This window comes from Poecile atricapillus, chromosome Z (assembly GCF_030490865.1).
Source record: "Poecile atricapillus isolate bPoeAtr1 chromosome Z, bPoeAtr1.hap1, whole genome shotgun sequence".
NCBI lineage: Eukaryota > Metazoa > Chordata > Aves > Passeriformes > Paridae > Poecile > Poecile atricapillus.
This window is the reverse complement of record NC_081289.1, coordinates 70,662,189-70,687,184: the sequence shown is the minus strand read 5'-3', so window position 1 is coordinate 70,687,184 and position 24,996 is coordinate 70,662,189. Positions and strand designations below refer to the sequence as shown.

Genomic DNA, 24,996 nt, shown 5'->3' with positions numbered 1-24,996 from the left:
AAAGTATCTCTATCCTTTTAGAATTGATTCTTTGCCCTGAAATTAGTGTGTCTGTGATACTTTTTCATCCTGAGGCTCTCCACTTGGGATTCCAGAAAAAGCAGTAAGACTGAATAAAGGCATTATGACTGGTGACAATCTTGTTGGGGTGTCCACTGCTGGTCTGAGTTGTGGAAGTGCATGGGTAGTTTTTTACATGCAGTGTTTCTGAGGTTTCTTTTTACTTTGCTACCAAATTATTAATTTATATCTGCATGGTTTGTTCTTTCTTCCTTGTGCCTCAGAGCACCTTGGCACTGGCAGAGGGGATTGTGGCCTTAATCCATCTTCACTAGAGGAGTGTGAGGGTTCTGAGAAGCACAGCAGCAGCTTCTTTATCTGTCTTCCTTTTCTGTTTTGGTGCTTCTTTTGACTAAAATGCCAAAGGTAGATGAAAAATAACATTATTTCAGTTAAATTCTGGTAGTCACTGGGAGCTGTTGCAATGTAAGTCTCTGCCTTCAGAAGAAATATAGGGTGATTGCTGCTTGAGCTGTTCTTGAATGAAAGATTGATAGGGGGAGGCTGAAATGCTGCAGATGGTTGTCAAAAGCATTTGCAGAGCAGAGATTGCACATACTTGCCTCTTGTGTTTTTTTTCCCCTTAAGACAAGTGTACCATGAGCATTCTCACTGCACTCTTACAATGAACACTTGAATGTTGTAGTCCAAAATGAACATTGTCCACGTTTCTGGATAACAGTCTTAACACATGTTCTTCCTTTGCAAAATCCATTTATCTGAAGAATGTGTATTTCATCTCCCCTTTATTAAACCTGCAGAATTAATATTCCACTCTGAAATACTGTTCTGTCTTTTTGAAGCCACTGCTAATAATGAAGAGTAGATTATTAGTACCTGTGTGCCACAGCTTTTATTCCTTCACACACAATTCTTTACAGGGCCATAATTCTTTTAAGTCATTTCATAAAGAAGCTGTGCTTTGATAATTCATTGTCTCTGTTAATATCAGGTTAGGAAGCAAGGTATGAGCACAGCTGCAAGGTTCTTCAGTTGTTTGTGTCTGAGATTGTCACAGAAGAAAAATACTCTTCCAGTTCTTGGAGGAGGAGGAGAAGATGAGAACAGCTCTGATGTATCTGTCAATGAAGGGTATCTGAGCTGGTTTGCATGGGGGCAGCATCTTGGGAAACACCCTAAAATCCTTATTTTAATAAGGGTGAAAGAAGGATAAACCTAATTGAATGATGTGGCCAGTCCCTCTGCTTTTACAAATACATTAAGGGATACCTAGATGCCAAGGAAGGTGCTGTTGAAAGATGACTCTGGGAACTAAAATATGTATGACTCCGTGTGCTGTGGTCAGGATTCATTAAGTAATACTCATTTGATATGGTGGCTTAAACTTCCACATGGATTATCTCTGGGTAGTCTTTCTGTCTTCCAGAGGAGAACTTGTTAATTTTTCTTCTCTCTCTGTCTTTATCTTTTATTGCTGTTTGGTCTACCACCAAACAAATATTGGCATTAGCATTTTTTTCTTTATTCTGTTCAGTTGATTGACATACGTTCACACTCTGAACAGGGCTTTATTTCCCTCTGTTAGCTGGTTCTGTTTCTGGAGGGGGCATTTTCTTTGGTTGTTTTTGTTGGTTTTTTGGGGTGGGGTTGGGAGATGGGATTTTTTGGTTTTGGTTTTTGTCTTTTTTTTTGTTGGGGTTTTTTAATTTTGGGGATTCTTTTTGGGTTTTTTTGGGTTTTTTTTTGTTTTTCTTGTGTTTTGTTTTTTGGTTTTTTTAATTTTTAATTGTTAGTTTGGTTTGGGTTTTTTGTGGCTCAGACTTGTTGGGGGTGGGGAAAGCTACCCTTGTGCCTCAAATTTTTGAGTATGTTGGTAGGTGTCATAAAGACTCCCTTATCTAAAAGTACTTCATGGATTTGTGGAATTCTGTGCTATTTTCAGAGCATCACAGTTCTGTTAGACATAGTCTTTGGTACCGAAGGTAAATCCTGACCACCATAAACCCTGAGCCAAAGCCTGAACGTGAGGTGGCAGTCAAGATCTGTGGTGCTGAAGGTGTGCCCACAATTCTGACTGCTCTTCAGAGTTTTCCTTTTTTTTTTTTGGTGATTCTTTTATGGTGACTTTTTTATTTTTCTCTTTGAAAAGGGAAGGCTAGCACTTCAGATTTTGAGCTACTTGGACAACTTAATTAAAAGCTGAAGGATTTGTGGGTAATGCTTATTACAGAGTCTTCAGTGCACTGAAAGCCCAAGGTGTTCTGCATCTCAGTACTGTCTCTACAAAATTGAAAGTGCATCACACCTCCATCACCTGCCTGCAGGATCATTACCACCTCAGCTGGAGCACTGCTTCCTTCCTAGCGGAGTTAAAAATGTTCATTGTTACAAGAGTTGAAGAGCATGTGGAAGATTTTCTGCTCCCTTAGGAATGTGTGGTCAGAGGAGAAAATACCTAGATGAACCCGACTGACACGTTGTTGCTGTTGGAGCAGACACAACATAAAGCAAAACCTTAAGAAACTTTATCCAAGCTCTTTTATTGTGCTCATACATAGCATTTTTATCCCCTTCTGACCCCATTGTGCACCCCATCCCATTGCCCATCATCACACCACTCCTCAAGTCCATTGCTAGAAGCACTGTTTTGAGAAAGCATCCCCAGAAATCCAAAATACAGATAAATCGTGGTTTTCTATGATGTCTTTTGCAGCACATATGTTCTTTGTTTTCTTCTACCTTTATTTTCTTCCTCTTCTCATGGACACACAGGAATCCTGCTGGCTTCTTCTTTCTGTTGACTCTTTTGTCTGACCCCCAGCCCGCTGTGGGCCCTCTTCACAACACATGAGGGAGGGGGGCTGTGATGAGGGCCCTGTGTGTCTCTGGGGTGTGTTTGGGGTGTCTCTGGGCTTTGATTCTGCTTTTTCCTTTAACCACATCCTGCAGGTCTGTAATGGGCAGCAGCACTGGGCTTCAGTCACTGCACAGGAAGGTCCTGGGCTGGAACACTCCTAACATCCTTTTAAATGGCAAAAAGCAGTGATAGCCTTGGGTTTTGCAGCATCCTGTGGAGTCTTACTGGGATGTCACTGTTTCCAGTGTGATCCCTGATGTAAAATTTGGGCCATATTTTGGTCGTGTTGATCCTGCCCATGCTCCACATCTGGAGATGACTGCTGAATGTCCATCTTTGCTCTAGCTGATCTCCAGGTTTTCAAGCTAAATCAGAAAGAGGAGGTGGAATTACATGAATGGCAGAGGTCTCTGGATCTCCCAGAGTGTTACAAATCTGGTGTCCCATCCATTGAAAACTTCTGACTTTGCTAGTTGACTCTCTGGTCCTTTACTTCCCTGCCCAAGGATGACTTCCTGGGTAGTCATTCACACTCTGTCTAAACAGCAATAGTTTGCCCCGCTTGTTTTCATGATACTTTTTAAATAGATACTGTTGCTTTAACTGTTAGCTTAAAGTAGAGTTGCTGTGCCACAGGAAATAGCACAGATTTATGTATTGTCCATAAAATGCTGCAGGAGAACTAAGACTGTTCTGGGTGTGCACATTTTTGGGCTCTGAAATGTGCCTGTGTGAATTAAAGTTATGTAGGAGAATTCATTTTTTTGATGACTCACCTTGCAAAAATGTTCTAGGGAACATTTTTAAGTGTGTTTTTTTCTTTTTTTAATACTTTCAGTTCAGGGGTTGTTTATTGTTTTTGTTTGTTGGTTTCCAGTTTTACTTGGCTTTTCTTTTCCTTCATCGACATTTCTGACCTTTATTATGTCTTTTTATTTTCTAGAAGAAACAAGCAAGTGCTAATGTCAGCCAGCCGCCCAAAAGAGAGACAAGTGGAGCAGCTGCTTCTGCTAAGGTAATGTGTACTTAAGGAAATTATCTTTTTTGACAAGTGAGGACGATGTGGTGTGACTGCATCCCCTGCACTGGAATAGAAAAGGATTTGTTTGCCAACATTCAGCACCACAAGGGTGCTCTTTGACTTACTAGAAATTTTAACTGTTGAAATGAAAAGGGAGCACAAGTCAGGAGAATGCCAGCGTTGAAATTGTGTGGAAATAAATGGTAACATTCTCCCTTTTCTCATGTTCTTTGTTAGTCTCCCAGTTATTTTAAAGAATCCTGGCCCTGTTGATGTCAGTAGGCACCTTAATCTGATTATTGTGGGGCTGTGTTTCTTTTTTCACCCTGAGGTGTTTGCATTTTTTTTGTTCTTTTTACTTAGTGGAACTCTGTGAGTTTGAAGAACTGGCAGCTTGTCTTTGCCTTCATTGCCCCCAGAGCAGTTCAGCTTATCATTCAAGAAGCATTTTAAAGCTGAATTACAAAGGAGTGCAGGTGATATTCTCTGAGGGGAAACATGGTGCTCAGGTCTTGCAGGGTATTGAAAGAGGATGTAGAAAATACTCTTGTGGATACTGCACCTGGTAGCCATTGTTAGGTGCATAATTGTCACATGTGAGTAAAATGCAGATCACTTAAAAGAGAAGCAGCAGTATGTTTTATTGAGGTAAATATATATTTTTGATGGAATTTAATGAAGTTTGTCAGTAAAGCTTAACTCCAGCTGGAGTTCTAGGAGAACTCAGGTTGGGCCCATTTTGATGGCAGTATTCAAGAGTGAGGCAGCTGGCTGCTAGTCAGCAGTGGAGACAAGATCAGTGTCTTTGTTTAGTTCTGGTACCGTGTTCTGTACTTTAGTTACCTTGAAATTCTGGGTTTCAGAAGCACCTTTTGACATATTTCTCAGCCCAGTTTCACTTCCATATGTGAGCCAGGGGCTTTCCAGCTCCTCAGTTCACACCCAAGGTGCAAGGCTAGCTGCTCCTAAGTCAGGCTGAGAGGGGTCCACACATCCACCACTGTTCCATATCTGCAGAGAGCCTATTGTTTGGAGGATCCTAACAGCAGGAAGTGTTTCTGCTTTTGAATGGGATTTTATATTTTCTTAATCAGTGCTTCTGTAAAATAATGCACCTAAAGATATCTTCATGCTTCCTATGTGATTTACTTTTCCGCAGTGAGGGAGGAGGCAAAGATATAAATCCTGTTGTCCCTTTATTTCAGTGTTCCTGTCTATCACTAAAGACAGCCCAGCATTTTTTAATATTTTTTTTTTCTTTCTATTCCTTGCACTTTGACAAGGTTTTCTTCTCCGAGTCAACCTGAATGTCACCAGCTGCATAGTCCCAGGGATGCTTACGTCTAATTTGCTGACTTACACATCTCTGAGTATTTTTTTTTTTCAGTATATGTTCTTTCTATGATAAGTATGAAGAACTTTTAAGTGTGGAAGGCATAATTCATACGTTCTATTAAGCCTAAGAACTGGAAGATAGTGCCATGAAAGTAATCTAATGGAATTGCCAGGAATTGCTGCATATTAGGTTACAGCAGCTTAGGTTGTGTATTTATCAGTACTTGGTGTTTCTCCAGTTTCTGTGACATTCGAGTGTACTTACTGGTAAAGATTGTGTACTACGAAAATACTCATCTCATACTATCTAATACTGACTTTTAGCAATTGCTGATTTCAGTTCAGCCTTTTAAGTTCCCACTCATTTCCACCTTTTTTCACTTAGGCTAAGTCTTCTGTTAATTGTAACTTTTACTCTCAACAATCTCCTGTGATCCTCTAGTGCTATTTAAAATAGAGGAAAACTCAGAGATTTTTTGTAGTTTCTGCCACAGACGCCCTTTTTTCAAGCCATTTGTCTGCCTGTTTTCTTTACTGCCTTTAATTTTGTCTCTAAAAATATCTATTGAAAATAAATATTTTGCAGTTTTGTATTTTTTTTTAAAACAGGAATTTTGCAGGAAGGTAAGTATTTCTTGAAAAGGCAAGACAGCCCTTTCTGTTTTCCTGCAAAATCAGATCAAATCTTTCAGGGCAATCAGAAATACTCCACCAGTTTTTGGACAGTTTGGGATTACTGTTTCTTCTATTATGTATTTCTCCCTGATGCAGCTTTAATAATTCTGTTGTTCAGTAGTACTTACTTGTCATCACTTATCCTAGATAAATTTCACAGTCCTTACCAGAGGCAAGGGAGGTGGGATAGTTAAGTTGCTCCAGCTCAAACTTCTTACTTCTTGAACCTCTTCCTACCTTATGGTGAAATTATTTAAACTGAAGAGCCAAGATGGGGTTTGTTTCCTCCACGTCAGGCCTGAGTAATTTCTCCTTCAGCTAGTAAGTAATAATAACTGATGGCTTGTTTCTTCTGGGGTTTCTGGCTTTCAGATGCAGGAGCTTGCGTGTGGTGAAGGATTGTCATTGTGTCGTGCCCGAGCATGTGGGCAGTCTGATTGTCCAAGGGAGAGCGCTCAGCTGGCTTTGTTTTTGTTGCACTGTCCCTGAGAAATGCAGTTCTCTGTGCCTTCATTTTACTTCCGCTCTCTGTTGTGTCACTCTTGAGTTCCTGGAATTGCAGCCAGTATTTACTCACCCCTTTGCTCTGTGTGTTCTTACAGGGGTGTTAATTGGCAGCCTAAACGCTAGAAGTGCAGCCTCTCTTGCCTCCTCCTCCACACTAGGAGCACTCAGGAGGCTCAGTCAGCAACCTGGATGTGCCCAGTTCTTGTGTGACTCAAATCTAAAATGAATGATTTAGAGAGGCTTAGAGAAGCAGGTGTTCTGGCTCCTTTGTTTCTGTGACAAACCTTTCTTTCCTCTTTGATGGGGGAGTGAGTATGGTTCGACTGTTGGTTTGTACCAGGGAGGTTTTCAGTGAGCACCTGGCTTGCCAGGTAAATGGAGTGAAAAGGGAGGTTCAGGTAAGTCTGTCATCATCAGGAATGTTTACTGGGTTGCCTAAGAGCAGCCTCTTCCACATACACAGTGACTGCCAAGGTGCACAAACCAGGTCGTGGCTGCCAGGATTAGCAGGCAGCAGTGGGGAGGAAAAGCTGAGCTAACCTCCTTCCTCTGCAGAAGGTCTCCTGCCAGTGCTGCTGTGTTTCCTTCTACAGCCTTTAATGACTATTTTGCCAGTTCCACAGCCATCAAGAAAGCCAATTTCCACCTCAGTGTTCAATCATTTCTATTTATAGAAGGCACTAATACTTGAACGCAGCTGGATCCAGCCACCTTTTCTGGATCTTTGTGTTCTTATATGGTATTTCTGTTGATAACAGATGAAGTTTTGCTGCTTTTTATAGCAGCAAATTAGTGGCAGATTTTTTGCATTGCTCCTAATAAGTAATTATTTTCTTTTTCTGGCTGGCTGCTATGGCTTAGAGAAGTGAGAATGTTTATCAGTATTACTTTCATGGACTATTGAAGCAGTGCTGGGAGAGCTCAACAACAGTGGTGGAAAATATTTTTATTTCTGATTTTTAGAAGAAGCTTCTTGACCTTTATCATTCAAAAAAATTTAAAATTTAAGCTGACACCCAAATTAACACTGTTTTAAAGGGGAATTCTCTCTGCTTTCTCATGCAACTAACAAAACAAGGAAAAAGATCAGGAATTGCTAAGTACCTTTGAGTGAAATCCCTACTATTTTTGCAGCAGGCAAGTTTATCTAGTTGATCATCCAAAGTGGCACCTACTGTCAGTGTTTTTTTTCTGCAACACACCTTGTTAACTATAACCAAATTTTTATTTTGTGAGCTTTGCAGAGGCACCTTATTGTGAAGGAAAGAATTTTTGAGTAGAAGGCATCTGAAGTCACAGGATTGTTTGGGAATGTCCACAGAAATCCGTAAATTTATTCTTATGTTCCCAGTCATATTGTGAAGGTTGGAAAGGCTATCTCTAAAATTTGAGATTATTCAGAAAAATAACAGTTCAGGTTACCTGAGGACTTCTTTTCCATGTTCTCTCTGGGGTAGGTGTGTGTCATGACACAGATTGACAATTTTTTGGTGTTCTGCAGCAGGACTGGGACAAATCATAGGGCTTTTCCTGGAAGTTGTCCTCAGAGCTGTTGGCAGCACGTGAAAATCAGGAGGGCTGTGGCTTTGTGGGGAACACTGCTTGCTTTTTTGGTGTCACAGGCGTGCTAAAAATAGACTTAAATATTAAAAATTGGAAGCTGTGGGAGTACAGAAGCTATTCCTCGTGCGTGGAAGAGCTGTCTTAGTAAAGATACAGGATTTGCAACTTGTAGAGCTGTGCAGTAGCCAAAATAGCACAATCCTTCCACAAAAAAAAATTTTTGTACTTCACTCAGAAATGGGATGTTTTCTTCATCAGTCTGCAGATGTTTATCCCTTTCTAATTCCCTTCCAGGGCTAACTTATTTCTTATTATTCGCTCAAGATAAAAGACAATACAGAGACTATTACGAAAAAGTGGCTGAAGATTTTGTTAGTGGCTCAAGGGCCTTTTTTCTAAAAAAAAAAAAAACCCAAACTCTCCCATACTACTGTAGGTATTAAAATTTTGATTATATGACAAAAAGAAATTCAAGACCAGCTCACTATTAGTATTTAAAGAAGCACCTATTAATTTCTAAACTAATACAGATTATTTGGATTTGTTATGCTTAAAAATGGCCCTCATCAGTCAAGTTTAGGCCTTAAGTGGCCTAAACCACCTCAATTGCTTTCAATTAGTAACATCCATGTGCTCAGGGAGTCTCAGTAATCAGTCCAAATTTAGAGACTGTGAACTTGTAATAGGGCTATTACTCTGCTGAGGGGAAATGAGCAGGTTTCTTCCCTCAGCACTGCTGCTGAGAAGTCAAAAGGTGGAAGGCAAGTACTGCTGTTTGGAGGCTGAATTTAGCCTCACCCCTTGCTTTTGCTGCGTGGCTGTCACTGACACCTGTCCCTGCTGGGGCACCCTGGTCCAGCTCCAGAAGTGACCCCAGAAGGAGCAGGAGGGGTTTTGCTCTTTGTGGCTGTTACAAATGAAGTTGGAATTTAGACAACTGGGTCCCTTGAGTTAACAGAAGTTTAATTAAAAATGAATCCAGTTTAGTAAATTGTATAGTAATTTGGTATAAAAGAATACAATTTAGTAAAAGAATACAATTTATTAAAAAAAATACCATTTATATATATAATTTGCCAGTAATTAAGTGTGATTAAAGCATAAGCAAAACCGACCAGGGTATGGAGAGGGCTTCTCACCCCACCTCACATACAAAACAAAACAATTCAAACTAAACTTATATACTGCATGCTTATACATATTAATTAATGTTTCCTGTAAGTTTCCTCCTATTTCTGATTTTTCTGACTTTATGTCACTTTTCTTCATGGTGCATGCCTCACTTGTTGGTAGGGGGTCTTCAGTCTTCTTTTGGTGATCTTTTGATGAAGGCTTACACTCATCCTCGCTGTCCTCTGTACAGCCTTACAGGTTGTGAGTGCGTAATAAGCATTGTGTTATGTAAAAAAGCATCGTGTTCCACTAATTAATCTTACATTTCATAATTTTCAGGCCTTATGCCTAAAGTCGTTCAAACTTTGTCCATCTCAAGGTCGATTTTGTCTTGGGACATCACTTCTCTCAAAACTACATCCTGTACTTCAATATTAACACATGACATCTGTAAAGGGGTGCATCTGCCTTGTAACACTAATTCCCTTTATTGCTTCTAACAGTAACTTTCCGAATAGTTACAATGCAGTTATCACGAATCCATTCCATTTATTACAGTGGCTCAGTGTGGGAGCCCAGACCTGCTGTTCTGGTGCCCTCCCCGTGCTGCTGGGTGGGGACTGTGTGGCTCAGCACTCCTGCTTGACAAGGGCTTGGCTTGGCCAGCAGCTCCCGGAAGCCACAGCGCCAGGGCGAGGAGCAGCTGTGTCCCAGCCGTGTCCCAGCTGCAGGAGACACGAGCCACACGTCTACCAAGTGAGTTAGCTGTTCCTGCCTCGCTTTCCTGCTGCCCCTGCGTGAGGCTTCTTGGTGTTCATGCTGTTGTTCCTTTTATTTTTTTTTTCGGTATTTTTTTGATTCGGTTTTGTTTTGTTTTGTTTTCTCACCTTTCTCTCCCTCTTCTGGGAGTTTCGTGGGCTGCGATAAAACAAGCTGCCAGCTCCGGGGCTTTCTGGCATGGTTGTCAACAGGCTTGAGGCATTCCAAAGCAGTGTGTAGTTAATAAGCTTTTGGATTTATTTTAATATACTGGAAACGGCCTTTTCAGACACCATGTGACACAGCAGTTTGGAGAAGAGAGGGACAAGGAAAAGCAAGCTTTAAAAGTGGTGTCTAAGTTGATCTGTATTTATATTTTTGTTTTGGGGCGGGGTTGGTGTTTTTTCCTTGCTCACAGCCCACGCTGTTCTCACTTCCAAGACCTGTGTGATTTTTTTGGCACACTAATGCAGAGCCTGTCTGCCTGTATTGCACAGTCAGGGTGTGGTGATCTGCAAGAGCAACTTCTTGTTTGAACTGTGCTCAGGTATCAATAGTTTACTGCACTTAAAAATATATTATCTGGAAAAAAAATAATGCTTTTCAATAAATTGTATTGTTTCTGCAGTAGTGAAAATTAGGTAGGTAGGCATTGCTTAAGTTATGCCACTGTTTGATTATTGTTGGTAATATTATCTCTTCTTTGGAGAAGGTTAAAGTAGTGCATGAAATGGCCCAGAATTTTTAAACATTGCAGACATCTCTGCTGAGTTCTTGATTTTTCAAAATTTTTTTGGTAAGTAGTTACCTCAATGTTGTTTTTTTTTTAGATTTATATAAAACAATTTATAATATATTCTTCTGCATTGGACACTCTCCTTTCTAGACTGACATTTGTTATGCTTGGTCTTTTATATGACACAGTGCTTTTTTGGTGTGGGGTTTTGTTTATTTTTAGATTTTGGGTTTTTTTGGTTTTGTTTGAGTGGTTAGATACATAGGGTATGTAGAGCTTGCAGAAAATTCTGTTTCTGATCTTGGAGCTGCAGAAATGAGCTCCATGACCAGTTTTTCCTCATGGCTCTGGTTGCAGAGCTTTTCACATTAGGGAGGCACTCCTAGTTTGAATTCTGGGCAAGGCTATGCTGCCCTAGTGGCTCAGAGGAGTGGGAGTGGGGGTAGAAAAGGAACCTCTATCTCCAGAAAGCAAAGGAACTGTTTTTTTTACTAACTTGGTCTCCAGCCTCTCCACTGTCACCATTTCTACACTTTGTTTCCCTGAGAGGAGGATGCTTGTGCTCCTTTAGCACCTTGGGGCTTTCTCCAGAGTCTCTTCTGCCAAAGAGAGAACCTGGCAGGGAGACAGGGAGGGTGTCAGCACTCTCTGGGAGCTCCTTAAGGCTCAGAAACCATGCTGGTTTTATGGGAGAAGTCAGTGCCTGCTTTTATGTCATGCTCAGCACAAGTGCTGGAACCAACTGGAAAACTAACATTTTTGATCCCCAGGAGGAAAGACTGCTGTGAGGCAGGATAAAACCTCACCAAAGTGGAGATTCCATATTTTTTAACTGAACCATATAGTTATTCCTCCAGAGCATGCTGAAGACCCTTCTGAAGATATTTTGAGTTGAAGGCAATGCTGAAGCAAGAAGTGCCCCCAAATTCTGCCTCTTTTTAAGTGGGAATAATAAAACAATGTTGAAATTTTCTAAAAGGATTGAAGAACAAAACCCAACAACACACTGCCACCACCCTTGCTTATGCAGTGTTGCCCTTAGATGATATTTTAACAGCCAAGTTCTATTAAGATTCCTTGACTCAGTGGTTTTTGTTTATTCTCCTGTGTTCTCCATTCATCTTGGTAGCCGTGTGTCAGTCCATACAGCTATTCATAAGTAAGTTTTTCTTTCCATTTTCTCTGCATTCTGGGAGTGAAAAACAAATTTCCTGTTGTGAGTGCTGCTCTCGCATTGGGTATTGCCTGGCTTGATTGTTTCAGTAGAAGTCGAGTTCATAACCTCAGAGACCTTTAGCCTCAAGATGAAGTTGTCTTTTACGTAACTTTAGTGTCTTTTTCAACCCTCCTTTGGAAAGCACTGGTTCTGTTTGTGACTCCCTGGTTCTGTTTGTAATTCCCCTTTGCATCCCAGCTCTGCAGAGCAGAGTGTTGTGTGACACTGCAGAGCAAGTGACACAAATCCTAGCTGAGCTCAGCAGCGCAGCATGGCATGTGGCTGGCACCTAATCTCCTGTTTTCCTGCTGTTTGTTTGTCAGCCTGCAGTTTGCTGCTGCAGATAACTGTGGAATGTTCTTGTGTTTGAAAAAAAAGCTGGAGAAGTTGCAGCTGAATGCTCACATGAGGCAAAACTGAAAAGAGGGTTTTTGAGCTGCCCACAAAAACAGGAGAGCTCATCTGCAGTGACGGGATCATACATTACTGTAATCCTCTCTTGTGCAGAGTGGGAACCTGAGAAGAGGCTTGACAGGGCTGGGGCACTGCTTCTAATATCTGAATATGACTGAATGAAAGCAAAATTTCAGTGTGTGCCGCTTGTAGAATTTATTGTCACAGAAACAGGAAGTTTCCAGGAGGAGGTAATTGAAGCATGTGCTTTAAGGAGAAATAAAAATGGGGAGTTTTAAGCTGATTGTTGATTAATTTAAAAGAAACAAGGATTGTGGAGCCTGAGATGCTGAAGTGGTCTGTTTGCAGACACTCTGAATGTGAAGGCAGGTGGATGAAGTCTGTTTCCCTGCTTGGAATATACTGACTTTGTTTCCAGATGACTTCCAATATCATGGAAAGACATTAAATAGAAATTGCCTTTGTATATAGTAAAGCCTTTAAAGCAGTAAGCCAAGCTGCATGCTGGAGTCTAAGTAATTCCTAATGGCCACAAATTGAACTGTGAGTATATAAAGTTCTTGCTGTATAGTTACTATGCATGACCTTTAATCAACTAGCAAACTTTCCCTCTGCTTCCAAAAGAGCAAACAGGCACAGTGCTTCTTGCCATCAGCTGTAGTATACTTATAAATTTTTTGACAATCCTAACTTCCTGCATATAATAGAGCATAAACTGAGGTGTTGGAAGCTAAAGGCAGAGTCAAATAGTACAAACAATACTTAAAGTCAATTGTCATTCACTGGTTTCAGTTGCGTTTTGTTCCAGCATAAAGCTGGTTCAGAGTTTTTAACAGTTGCTAAAATAAAGAAAAACAGACATGCCAGTATTAAGCTTTGGACTTGAATGACAATTCTGCAATCCAGATATCTTAAAGCAGACATCTCAAAACAGACATCTCACCTAAAGGTGGTTTGGCAGTTTCTAGGAGGTGTGAAGCCTTATTCTACACTGTGGTAAATATAATACTGATCTTACTGATTTGCTCGATAACATTTCATTTAGTGTAACCAAATTCAAATGCAAGTAGGTTGTATCTAAAAACACTGCTTAAAAACCTGTTGCATGAGTAATGTGCTTAACCAGATTTAGCTGATGCATAAAATTCCATAGTGAAGTATTGAAGAGTTTCATCTCTGTGCCAGGATGGCAGAAATTATATTCTAATGTTCAAAGTAGAAGAAGCCACTGAGTCTGTGTAATGGAAGTTGTCTGGCTCAATATTCCATTACCATCAATAAATTCAGCAGCACCTGAGGCTGTAAAAGGGCCTTTACTAGCTAATCAGCAACTCAGTCTCCTGGTTTAAACCAGCTCTTGAAAATATTGTCTTTTTTTTTTCATGAGGAATCGACTGTGTTTCCTCTGTCTTTTACCATCTCTAAATGGTGGTTGATCTTGCTTCTGGGTATAGGTTAATAATTGCTGCAAATGCTTGTTCTGTGTGGTGAGAAAACGGCAGAATAATGAAATTTTAGGGTTATTCTTTTCCACAATAGTAGTTGCAGAAATTTGAATTATAATGATAGTAATAGACTGTACATATTTTTCAGTTATATTCACACCATCTGAGTTATTGAATGCTGAAAGCACAAGGAAGCATCTCTAGAGACAGGTTTTCTTCTTGTTGGTTTGTTTTTGTTGTTTTTTGTTTTTTTTTTTCAAAGACAGGTATTTAATACCAGGTATATTGATGAATTTAACTACAGTAAATATCTACAGTAAGTAACTACCATAACTACAATGAATTTTAAAAACAGCCAAAATAACAACAACAATAAAAACAACAAAATAACAACTTTGGCAAAGAGTTTTAGAGCAGAGCTACATAAAATAACTGGAACTGTCCTCCAAGGATTTTTTTTTTCCTCATCTACCCTCAGTGGCTGGCCAGAAGACTTTGTTTATAACGTGGTGTTGGTGGGTTTCAGTAGTGACAGTGGGCTTTATAAATGAAAGGGGACTTACACATGGGCGAAGTCAGCCATCAGAAATTGCAGAAAAAATCATTTGGAAATGGTTCTCATCGCTTCTACAAAGAAACCCGTCACAACAGGACAGCACAAATACACCAGTGTCTGAGTAATACATGGGTACTAACTAGAAACCTGCATCCTGCTCTTCCATTTCATTGAGTTCTTAACATTAAGACTCCACAAAATTAACTGAGAACTTGAAATCTTAAGAAGAATATTTGCTTGGTTGTTGTGGGTATTTTTAGCTTTCTCTTAAAAAGCTGTTGCTTCTTTTAGATATATAATAGCAGAACTGCATATAAGAGCAGCAGGTGCAAAGTAGTAGGATATTTCCAAAATTACTTGGGGTGGAAGATGCCACAGGAGCACTCAAAGTTGTAATTTTTTAGCTCAGCTATTTTACATACTATAACAATAAAAGATATATAAAGAGTTAATGCTGAACCTTTTTTTTTCCTGTTTTAAGCATGTTTGAGATGCTGTGTAGCTTTAAATATATATGTTTATAGATTTATGTATTTATTTGTACATGTGCACACACTTGCTGCTATTCCTATCCCACCTTATGCCTCCTGTGTGTGTGTGTCCAGGGATAGGAGGGCTGCACAGCCCTTGCCACACACCACCAAAGCAAGTGAGAGGTTTAACCTCTTAACAGCTCAAGTGGTATTTCACACTTCAGCTAAATAACCCACTATTTTCCACAATGGTTCTCTGTAGAGCTTTTGCTGCCCACATCTTACAAGTGCCATTAATTAAAGCTCAGTATCAGGGCCATTCATGGAAACAAGCAGCCACTCGTCAGGTAGATTAGGTTTCCCCTTGCATTACACACCCTGTGAGTTAGCAATTATAAAATCATAGGTGTTGTGAGCTCTAAGCCTGAGAAGCTGTCCCAGCTCACACCAAAGGGGTGTTAACCCCCAAGAGAACTTGGGTAGCTCTTCAGTCCTCTGTTCCAGACTGAAGTTCAGCTACATTACTCTAAAAATGTTTATACAAGCTCCCCCCCGAAGGCTGCTAGAGCTGGAGGTGCCTGATTTGTCCAGGTAGCCTTTGCCTCAGAGTGACTCTTCTCTACAGAAGGAAGATCTTTGAGCACAGACCTGGACGATTCTTTATTAAAGGCTAAGTCACTTTCTTCTTTGTTTCCCATTTCCTTGGGGGCCTGACCAGAGTACAAAGCATCAGATCCTGACTTGCCTTTTACTGCCACTAAGTCCCTCATACATACTTTTCCTTAATTTTTTCCCCCTAAACCTCTCCTCATATCTTCCAATATTTTTCTCTGCTGCATTGTGATGGTGAAAATTGTGCTAGCTGTTGACCTAGAGAAGCTAAAGCCAAGGAGGTTGGAGTTATATTTTGCATTTATATTTACATTGTCACAGCAACAGATTACTTTTCCCCAGATTCCTCTTCCCTTGTTTGTTATTGGTAGGAGAATATCAGTCTGTGACATTATGGCCTTTGCATGTTTTTGTCAGTATTGCTGCCTGTCTAGAAGGGTTTGGTGGTGTTTTGGGGTTTTGTGTTTGTGCCTTCAACCTACCTCCAGTGTCAGAGATCAGGAGCTCTGTTTTATTCAGCTGTCTGAAAGCAAGATTGTAACCCAGTGTTACAGACCAATTTCCCCATTCATATTTTACTCATATTTGAGTAAATGTCATCTCAGGTACAGTGAAAAGTTGCAGTGACAGTGTGTCCTCCTCTGGGTGTTTGTTGCTTTATTCTTGTTGATTTTTATTTGTCCTCTTGTTGTCATCTCAGCATTTCTGTATGGGTTGCTTGATCAGTGTTTGCAGCATCTCTTCTGGTTTTGAAGGTCTCCGTTGTGCTTCTTTTGAGGCTGGGCAATGACCTTCCTCAGCCTGACAAATCTTCATGAATTTACAGAATTTATAATTTTAGTTGATGTTAACTCCTGCTACACTTGGGGTAGTTTCAGTGATTTTTAGTTCTGTGAAACTGAGAGCACTCATGGATATCTTTGCCTGTTGTTTTATTTTTCCAGAGGGCATCTGCATCCAGTTCTCTGAGCTATTTCAATTTCTTTTATTTTGATGCCACCATTATTTTCTTCTTCTCCCATCACACTTCCCATTTTTATGCAGATTTCTGTGATATTCATAGTGAAACCAGATAAACAATTTTTGATTGTTTTGTTTTGCTAACCCACTGCTTGGCTTCTGTAACAGTTCTCTTTCAAACATAGCATGAATACTCCCCTGCTAACTTGACAAATGAGTTTCTAAGTGTATTCCTTCTCTTAATTCTATCAAATTAGATGCCAGGTCTGTTCATTAGCCCTTCCTGGACCATCCTCTAACCCAAAAGCGCCTGAGATCCTTTGGTCAGCTCCTGTGCAAAGGCTGATCCCTGTTAATTACCCCATGCTGTAGGTCTCCCAGGAGCTCTGCTGGCAGGGTGGGGTAATTAGCAGGGATCAGTCTTTGCTTAATCAGTGATGTCCTGTAACCTCTTCCCTGTATGTCGAGTCCCTGCTGTGGTGGTCATGGGTGTCACACTGTGTTAGGAACAGCGATAGTGATGACTCAGGCTCAGTTGCAAAGAGAGCCTTTATTATACAGTGCTTTTTATTCTTCCAGATCTTCTTTTATAGACACTTCTGAGAAGGTCCCAAAAGGCAGAACTTTCGTTGGTCATCAAACCGACACATCACCATCATTGGACAGTTAGGAACACCACCCCTTGACTGTTTCTTACAAGTAAACAAAAAGGTGATAAACAACACCTGCAAAAGTTGTTTTCCTTCCCTATGGAATGCTTGGATTCCTCCTTATGATTTCTCAGGTCATACTTTCTCAGGTCAGCGGGAGAAAGTTATGTGACTCAGTTTCACACAGACACTGTGCTACCTGCCTGATCTCCTGCATTCAGCATCGACACTTGGGGGTGTTAGGCAGGGAGCAGCTCCCGGGCTGTCAGTGGTCCTGGATGCTGTGCTGTGGATTGGCCTCCTAGCTCACACAAGAACTGCGTGTTAGCCATCCCCCAGGCTGGGATCCCTCCTGCAGCTCGCTCACAGGGCAGAAGGGCTGGCGCTGCACCCTCCGGAACCCACACCTGGTTTCAGGCAGGACCTGTGGGGGTGCAGCTGCAGGAAAAGGGGAGCCAGCACTGATTGCACTGGTTCTCCCCTCTGGCCCTGCCTTCCAGTGACCCCTGACAGCCCAGAGGACCCCCCACTCTCCCTGTGCAGCATCTCCTGACTTCCTCTGGCCCAGCCTTCTGGTCTGGTTAAGCCCTGACTGTTTGACACCCCAGCCTTCCTGCGAGGGGGAGTTGGGGCAGACCACGCCGGGGTGTGAGCAGGGTGTGCCACAGACACACGGCAGCTCTGTGTCAGGAGGTTTTTGTTGCCAGGTTGCCAGGCAGCATTTTAATATTTACCTCCACACCTGACACGCATCCCTGTGTTGCTTCACGCCTTCTGCAGTCCCTTTGTGGAGCTGTGGCAGAAACATCTGGGCACAGCTGGCGGCAGAGCAGGGTCTTGAGGACTGGAGCCCCAGAGCAACATGGGATAAGAGGTTGATCCCAGAGCCAGGCTGGAGGTGAGACAAGGTGGTACAGCGGTGACCACACCAGACAGAGGGGATGGAGCTCAGCAGCCCCATGGCATTGTCAGTCTGGCTGCAGATCCTGCTGGCTGATGGACTGGGAGAACAAGGATCCTGCTTCTTCCCCAGAGTGGCTCTTTTTGGGGAGAGAGTGGAAAACATGGGCCTTTATTGTGGAACTTGTGTAGGAAGCGGGGAAGTGAAGCAAGGCACTCCATGGTGGTCAGTGTGCTCTTCCCACCTGTCCTGCTTTCCTCCTCTGGCTCCTCAGGGCTTTGTTCCCCTCAGTTAGCCCTGAGTGTCTCCAGGGAGGATGGCTTGGTGTCCTCCACATCTGCTGGTCAGCAGCTGCTCAGTAAGCTGTTTTCTATTTTCAAACTGCTCTTCTTCCTCCATGAGTACCTCCATTCTTAGCCTTTTTGCTTCTGCTGGTCATTGCCCTCCAGCTGGACAGGGCAGGAAGAAGCAGCTGGGGTTTTGGGAGGTTTTCCCTCATCCCTGCAGGTTGTGGTGGTGCTGCTGTGCTGGGACATGGGAAAAGTAATTTTTCAGTGCATTTTAAGACAGGGGAGTCTTAAAGGTAGGAGTTTTCTGAGGGCTGGAAGGGAGAAGGGCTCAGAGAAATGTTTTTATTATTAAACAGACAGGGACTATGGTGACTAATATGAAGGTGTAGAACAGATACCTACTTGTTAGTCATGCAGAAGGAATTCAGATTAATTTCTTGCAGAAGAAAGAAAAGGAGAGGTAAAACTGTTAAAGACCAAATTAGGAAAAATACCATGTTGCCAGCAGGTCACCTGATGATGATAGTGGAAATAGGTTAAAAAGTTATTAAAAACTTCTGTTTTCCACCCTAATGCAGGAGGCTCTGTACATTCCTATGTGTGTCTCCACCTGTGCAAAAGCTTCTATCTACTAAGTAGTCAATCTGTAGGTATATGGAAGCAGATATTACTTTACTTTTCTGCAGTGTGACAGCTGCAGATTCTCTATAATATATATTTAGAACAGTCAGACCTCTCATTGAGGTGTGTGAGACACCTACTAAGCTAATGGGGAGACCATGCTGTCATCGTCATAGGGTGCATTTAAATTCTTTACGGCTTTTCTCTTACAGCTGAGAAAGTTTGTGCTGCAAAAACATAGGGAAACTAATTTTTTTTCCATGTGGAAGTAGGAAGCCACCCTGGGGTAATACCCTATATGGTATTACCCATATGTAATATGGCTTCTGTTCATTCAAACTGTGTGTTTTCGTACTTCCAAGTAGCATGATAAACAGAGACAGTGTGAAGAAAATGGAAGAGAAAAAGTAAAAAAAATGGATAAATTGTGCTGTAAATTTAAATGTGACCTGTGAATGTGTTACTGTGACAGAGATAGCAAATCACAGAATCATAGAATACAGCTTTGAGCACATGCAAAAATACAAAATACACCTTTAAGAATAGGAGCAGGAATAGAGGAGTAGTATTATTTCTTTATAAAGTATTGATGAGACAACTGGCATATTTTGGTCTTTGAAGTTTGATACAGCCACAACAGAAACACACCATGGTGTTTTTGGATTGACATCCCTGAAGCCAGGAGAACAGACCATGTCCCTTGTGGAGTTACAAAAAGGTCGGATGATGTAAAGGAACGCTGGTGGGGTACATATGTTGCTTACAGATTAACTACTCCTTTTTATCTCAACATATTTGAGTTGGATACTTTAGTATTAAATATTTTCTGTAACAAACAAAGGCACAATTTTTGTTTGAAAAATTAAAAAAGTATGGATGAATCCTGCAGAGTAAGTATATGTGCTTCAGTGTGAGAGCAGGATTTGAGTTTGTCTTGGTACTCAATGGAAAATTTGCAGTCAGTACATGTCAGAGGAGAAAAAATAATGTTTAAAGAAGGTCTGTGGGCATTATCAAACTGTCAGAATTCTACATGTATGTATTGTAGAAATACAGGCCAGCCAAAAGATCTGGAGTAATAACTCTAATTGTCAGAAATAATTTACTCTTAATTTTCATCTGGATAACAAGTGAATTCAAATTCTTTATGCTTGCTTAATAAAAGTATTTATTATAAAAGTGAAGTTTTGGGTTTTTTTCTCTTAGAAGCAGTCTCCTTCCACGGATGCATCGAAACCACAAATTATGAAACCATCTGAAACTAGGGTAAGAATTTCAGAAGAAAATCATGCTTTCCTGCCACACATATGAAGCCATAGAATTTCCTTTTTAACACTTTGACACTGAGTAACTTTACCCATATTTCTTATCTGTAGTTTTTTTCTCTGTCCCCCCCCAAAAAAATCTAAAAAGTTGCTATTCAAAGTAACTAGAGGGTTTTATAACAGCAATAAAAAGAAAATTAATTGCAATGTTTACTCTTAGCTCTGTCACATTTTGTGACATGTGTATAGCTCCCCCCAGTGTAGCTGCAGGGTTATTTACCTGGTGATGATTTTTCACATACTCAAATCCAGGATGAGCTTCAGCTCTCTCTGTATGTACAGTTGCTTCTCGTTAATCTCCCGTGTTTCTCTGTCTGACAGCTCCCCTGCCTTTCCCCTTCACGCTTGTTCTGTCTTGTTTTATGACTAGGGCTTCCTCAGTGTCAGGGCTGTGTCATCAGTTCTGTCCTTTGCTTGTTAGGAGAGAGTCATCATCCTCACGTTGCCTAACAGGAGCTACTTGTGTTGTTTAAACAAATGAGTAATGGTTCTTCCCCACCTCTTCCATTTTCCACAACTGTAACAGCAAGACCAGCAAAAGGTGGTTGCCAGAGCAGGCCAGCAGGGACATGTGTGGTGGTAAAGGTTCAGGCTGCCTGCACCTGGTGCAGTAAATGCCAGTGAAGGGGTGTGTGGAGGGGTGAGGGTGGGAGAGGCCCCTGCAGGTACTCTGTTGCAGGAGCAACCTTTTCCTCTTGTCTCTGTTCGTTCTGGCCTGCATCTCCATCTCTGCATTTTAACTTAGCCATTACATTCCTCTCAGCCTTTTAAAACCCTTTCCTCCCTACGCACATCTAAAAGCTGAGTGGCAATTAAACAAACCTTCCATTTGTGCACCGTCGTCATTACTCACAAATGAAGGCATCTGCCAGCCTCTGGTTTCTCCTCCCTGTTGTGTTTGTGGGCAAACTCATTTGTGGCACGTTCATTAATGCTGTGGTTCTCCATATGGTCTAACCCAGACAGCTATGGTCTTTCCCTACTTGAAATTTAAAGCAACTCTCAGAAGAATGTGGTAAATGACCCAAAAATAGAGTAGCAGTGGCATGCTTCAGCACTGTAAGACTGGTAAACATAAATCCCTTTGAAACAGTGGCCTGCATTTGCATGTGTAACATAATTAATGTTTTCTTTTAATGTCTGTTGCATTATTAATGTCTTTCTCCTGCTGGATTAAATAAATCATTTGCATTTCTGACAGTAGACTTCTTGGAAAAGAAGTAAGGTTGCTGAGTCACTTCAATTTCTAGTCCTAAATTTGATCTTGCAAGTTAACAGACCTTTCCCAGCTGCCTGCCATAACCACATCTCATTTGTCCTTCCTGAAGTCTCTCTAGTGTGCCACTGCTCTTAAGCATGCTCTGGACCCCTCCTTAAACTTCAGTTCTCTGTGTATGTATCCTTTGCCTCTAATGAACCCTCAGCTCTATGCCTCTCTGAGAAAGCCCTGAATTCACTATGGCAGAGGAAGGAATGTGGAATTTCTTATTCTCTGGGCAAAGCCTGGCGTTAGGAGGACAGTTTGGAGGACCAGGGTGTAGACCCAACACCCTGTGGGTTTTGCAGTTCTGGAAGATGCAGGTGCTGCCACTGCCACTACCACAAACACGTCCCCTTCTGCTGCCTTCCTCTTGCACATATTTGTGCAACTGCACTGTGAACCAGGCAACCAGTGAAAAAGTGTTATTTTTCATTTCCAGACCATTTTTCAGTCAGTCTGAAACGCATCCTGTTAGATCCTGGCACAGTGCAGGTGGAAGCAGGCAGTTGAAGGGGAAGTAGAACATCTTTTTTCTCCGTAGAAATTCAGTGCACGCCATCAGCTGATGCCATGGCTTCAGTCTGTGGCTGCTCACAGCTGACTCTGTTTAAAGGATGACTGAACAATTCCTCTGAATGGATAGTCTCATACTAAAATTGTTGGTTTGATTACCTGTGTTTTTGTTTGGTTGAGTTTTTTTTTTAATTAGATTTGAACTTCGTAATTGCTGAAAGTGTATGTAAATAGATGTGTCTCTGTGTATGAGCAGGTGTTTATAATCACATGTTTTATTGTGGCCTCAGCATGCTTCTGTGTGCAAATCTTGGATTAAATCCTTGCCCGTAGGGGTCCATTTATTCTTCAGCAGCCCCAGACATAAATTTATAGTATGGGCAGTTCTGCATATTTTGAATGTTACAAAAGGAAGTGAATTATACATATGTTACACAGAAGGTGCATAAAGTATTCAGTAAAATAATATTTACAGTATAAAAAAGAAGACTTGCAGTTGTTCCTAACTGGTTTGGCAGGTTGAGAATTGTATTCACTGTTCCGTACAGGTGTTGCTGGGTGTGGGCAGAAGTGCAGGTACATATATTTTATGGGCCTGCAAAAATAAGGTGTGTTTAGTCTTCTCCTGAAAGGCATAAGGTAAGAAAAAACCTGAATTTGTGCTCTGACAGCGCGGTACTTAGAATCCTGAGCAGGCAGTAGTCCCAGAGAAAAAAAAAGTCAAACTCTGTATTTGTACTTGTCTTTTCACTTCTGTTACGTTTTTTGCATCTTGCTGCTGAAGAACACCTCATGTCTGATTGACTCTTGGCTATAGATGTTACAGAAACACACCCAACCTTAATTTATCTTAAAAACTAGGAAAATTTCGAATTACCCCTTCATTAAAGGATTATTTAGTGTATGGGTGCTGAAATGGATGTGTGTCTTTGAGTTAACAAAATAGTCATGTAATAGGGACACACAAGTGGGAGCATGTCAAGCATGACTGAACCTGAGAGTTGCTGTGCTTTAATCAGGTTTTAGGCATCAAGACAAAATACAAAGCAGGGAATCTGGGAAGAGGGTGGGAATGTGCGACCTTAAGTGATGATTTTTCTTAAAGCCGAATATTTATTTTTAATATCTTTTTCTCACTTGGGAGAATTTTTGCTTCTCCCTCTCCATCAGTACTTATCCACTTGTGTGTGGAGGTGTGTCTCTCAGAGCTTTGAGACCTTTACCAGGATTATGCCCGGGCATCTGCAGTTAAGGTGTGCTCAGGATTTCCCAGCCAAGTGTTTGTGGTTCAGTGAGAGGGTGTGAATACTTGCGTAACAAAATGTAAACAAACCTAGCAAATTTCTGTACGTGGTCAGCCAGAAAAACGGAAGCTGGCTGATTCAAAATGGTAATGAATGTTTGGCAGATGAAAGGCTCTTTTTTGTGTTGCTCATGGTGTAGCTGAAGTAGCAAGAAAAAATAGGAAGAAAAATATGGTGAGGAGGCTGGGTTTCTCTCTTCTTAACACACATAACGATTCTTTAATTTTTCAGTTTCTGTTCTTACTGCTGTAATTTATTGCTTGCTGTACTTTGAATGAATCACATGAACTGATTTTGTGGCGTGGTTACAAAAGATTTTCAGGTGTAAACCCTGGAAGTGCAGTCATGTAATACTATCCTAGCAAGGTTGTCCAGTTCTGTTGTAAAATAAGAACATTAGGAAGTTACAGAGGAGAGGAAAATTACAAAATTTTCTGCTGTGTGTACTATAAGGATATTAACTGAACATATCCCACCTTGTGTACGTGCTGTATGTACTGTCTTTTTCATCAGGCCTACATGTATTTTTATAATTACTTACTTTGCAATTATAATTATTTTACTGATAAATTAGAGAAAAATAATTCATTAAATAACATTTGGGGCTATTTCAGAAATTGCTAGTGGCAATTTGGGTTTGGTATCAAACTGGCTATTATATTCTAGCATCTTTCCATCTCAGTCCCCTACCTGAGGAGTGCATGTGTCTGTGTGTGGATCTCTGCACACATTTGAGTGCTCTTAAATCACTGGCCTGTGTTAGGATGTTGTGAACTGCAAGATTAGCGTGTAGTACATGTGCTACATGTAGTAGACAGCATGTGTGCTGACAAGTGTGAGCCTGATATTCTGCTCTACATAATCTGATCCTCTGCAAACAACCATGCATATTAATCTCTGCGTAAATGTTGTTTATATTTCAGTCCGCGCCGACATCCAAAGCAGGATCTGAAAAAAACACCCAGTCAGACAAGGTAAATAACCTACCTTTCACCTTTGCAGATTTGCTGCACTTTGGTCTTTTACTAACTTTGAAAAAGTAGGCTGAACTCTTGGCTGTTTCTGTGTCACATGAAACTGGTGTGTGATCACTGACATACCTGTGCATAAACTTCCGGACATCCCAAGAAGTGTCCTTCAACCAAACCTTTTACATCTGTCTTGTGCTTGTTTCAACTAGCATGGATCATCATCTGTAGCACTGAGTGGTGGAAATGGTAAATTATCTCAATTTTTTATTTTATGACAGCCAGCAGACTCTCAAAATAAACAGCTGTCTGAGGAGAAGCAAAAGGAACCCGTTGATGTAAGTTGTATAATTTCTACCTCTCTCTATCCTTCTCTTTCCCTTTCTTTTTTCTCTTTTGCTGTCTCTAATCTCTAATCTCTGTCTCTCTTTGAATTTTTTAATGAGGGTTTCTTCTGGTATTTTACTTCCATCTTTCGCTTAAAAAAAATAGTGTGGAAAAATTAAAAAGCCAGCCCTCCATATCTAGTAATAATATTTTATCTCTACACAGGGCAAAGACCAAACCAAACCTACTGTGACAACAACTTCTAAACCAAATAACACAGGAAAAGTAACTACAACTCAGGCTGGCCAGCCTCCACCAACAACCTCCACAGAGACAGCAAAGGTACTGTAGAAGCAAAGAAACAACCATTTTTTATTATTTAAGCCAATTTTTATTATTTTATTGAGGGCATATTTATTTAGGAATCCACATCGAGATGGTTTCTTTGTCTAAATATTGTCAAGTGAGACTTTTGGGCCCCTGAAAATGACCGTGTGGATAAGCTCATTGGCCGAGCAAATGACATTAAGAACATCACAGTTTCAGGCCTGCTCCTGTGTGTTTGGTGCACTT

General features: G+C 41.0%; 1 protein-coding gene across 5 annotated transcripts in view; it reads left to right on the top strand.

Annotated features, from left to right (window-relative positions):
* CAST (calpastatin) overlaps positions 1 to 24,996 on the top strand; it is a 52,658-nt gene that overhangs the window by 8,487 nt on the left and 19,175 nt on the right. For 4 of the 5 annotated variants that reach the window (XM_058826756.1, XM_058826754.1, XM_058826752.1 and 1 more), the window contains exons 3-7: positions 3,822 to 3,893; positions 19,932 to 19,991; positions 24,052 to 24,102; positions 24,378 to 24,434; positions 24,649 to 24,765. In XM_058826756.1, coding sequence (XP_058682739.1) covers positions 3,822 to 3,893; positions 19,932 to 19,991; positions 24,052 to 24,102; positions 24,378 to 24,434; positions 24,649 to 24,765 — 357 coding nt within the window. The remainder of the gene's footprint in view (positions 1 to 3,821; positions 3,894 to 19,931; positions 19,992 to 24,051; positions 24,103 to 24,377; positions 24,435 to 24,648; positions 24,766 to 24,996) is intronic. The other variant, XM_058826753.1, reaches the window with a different exon arrangement.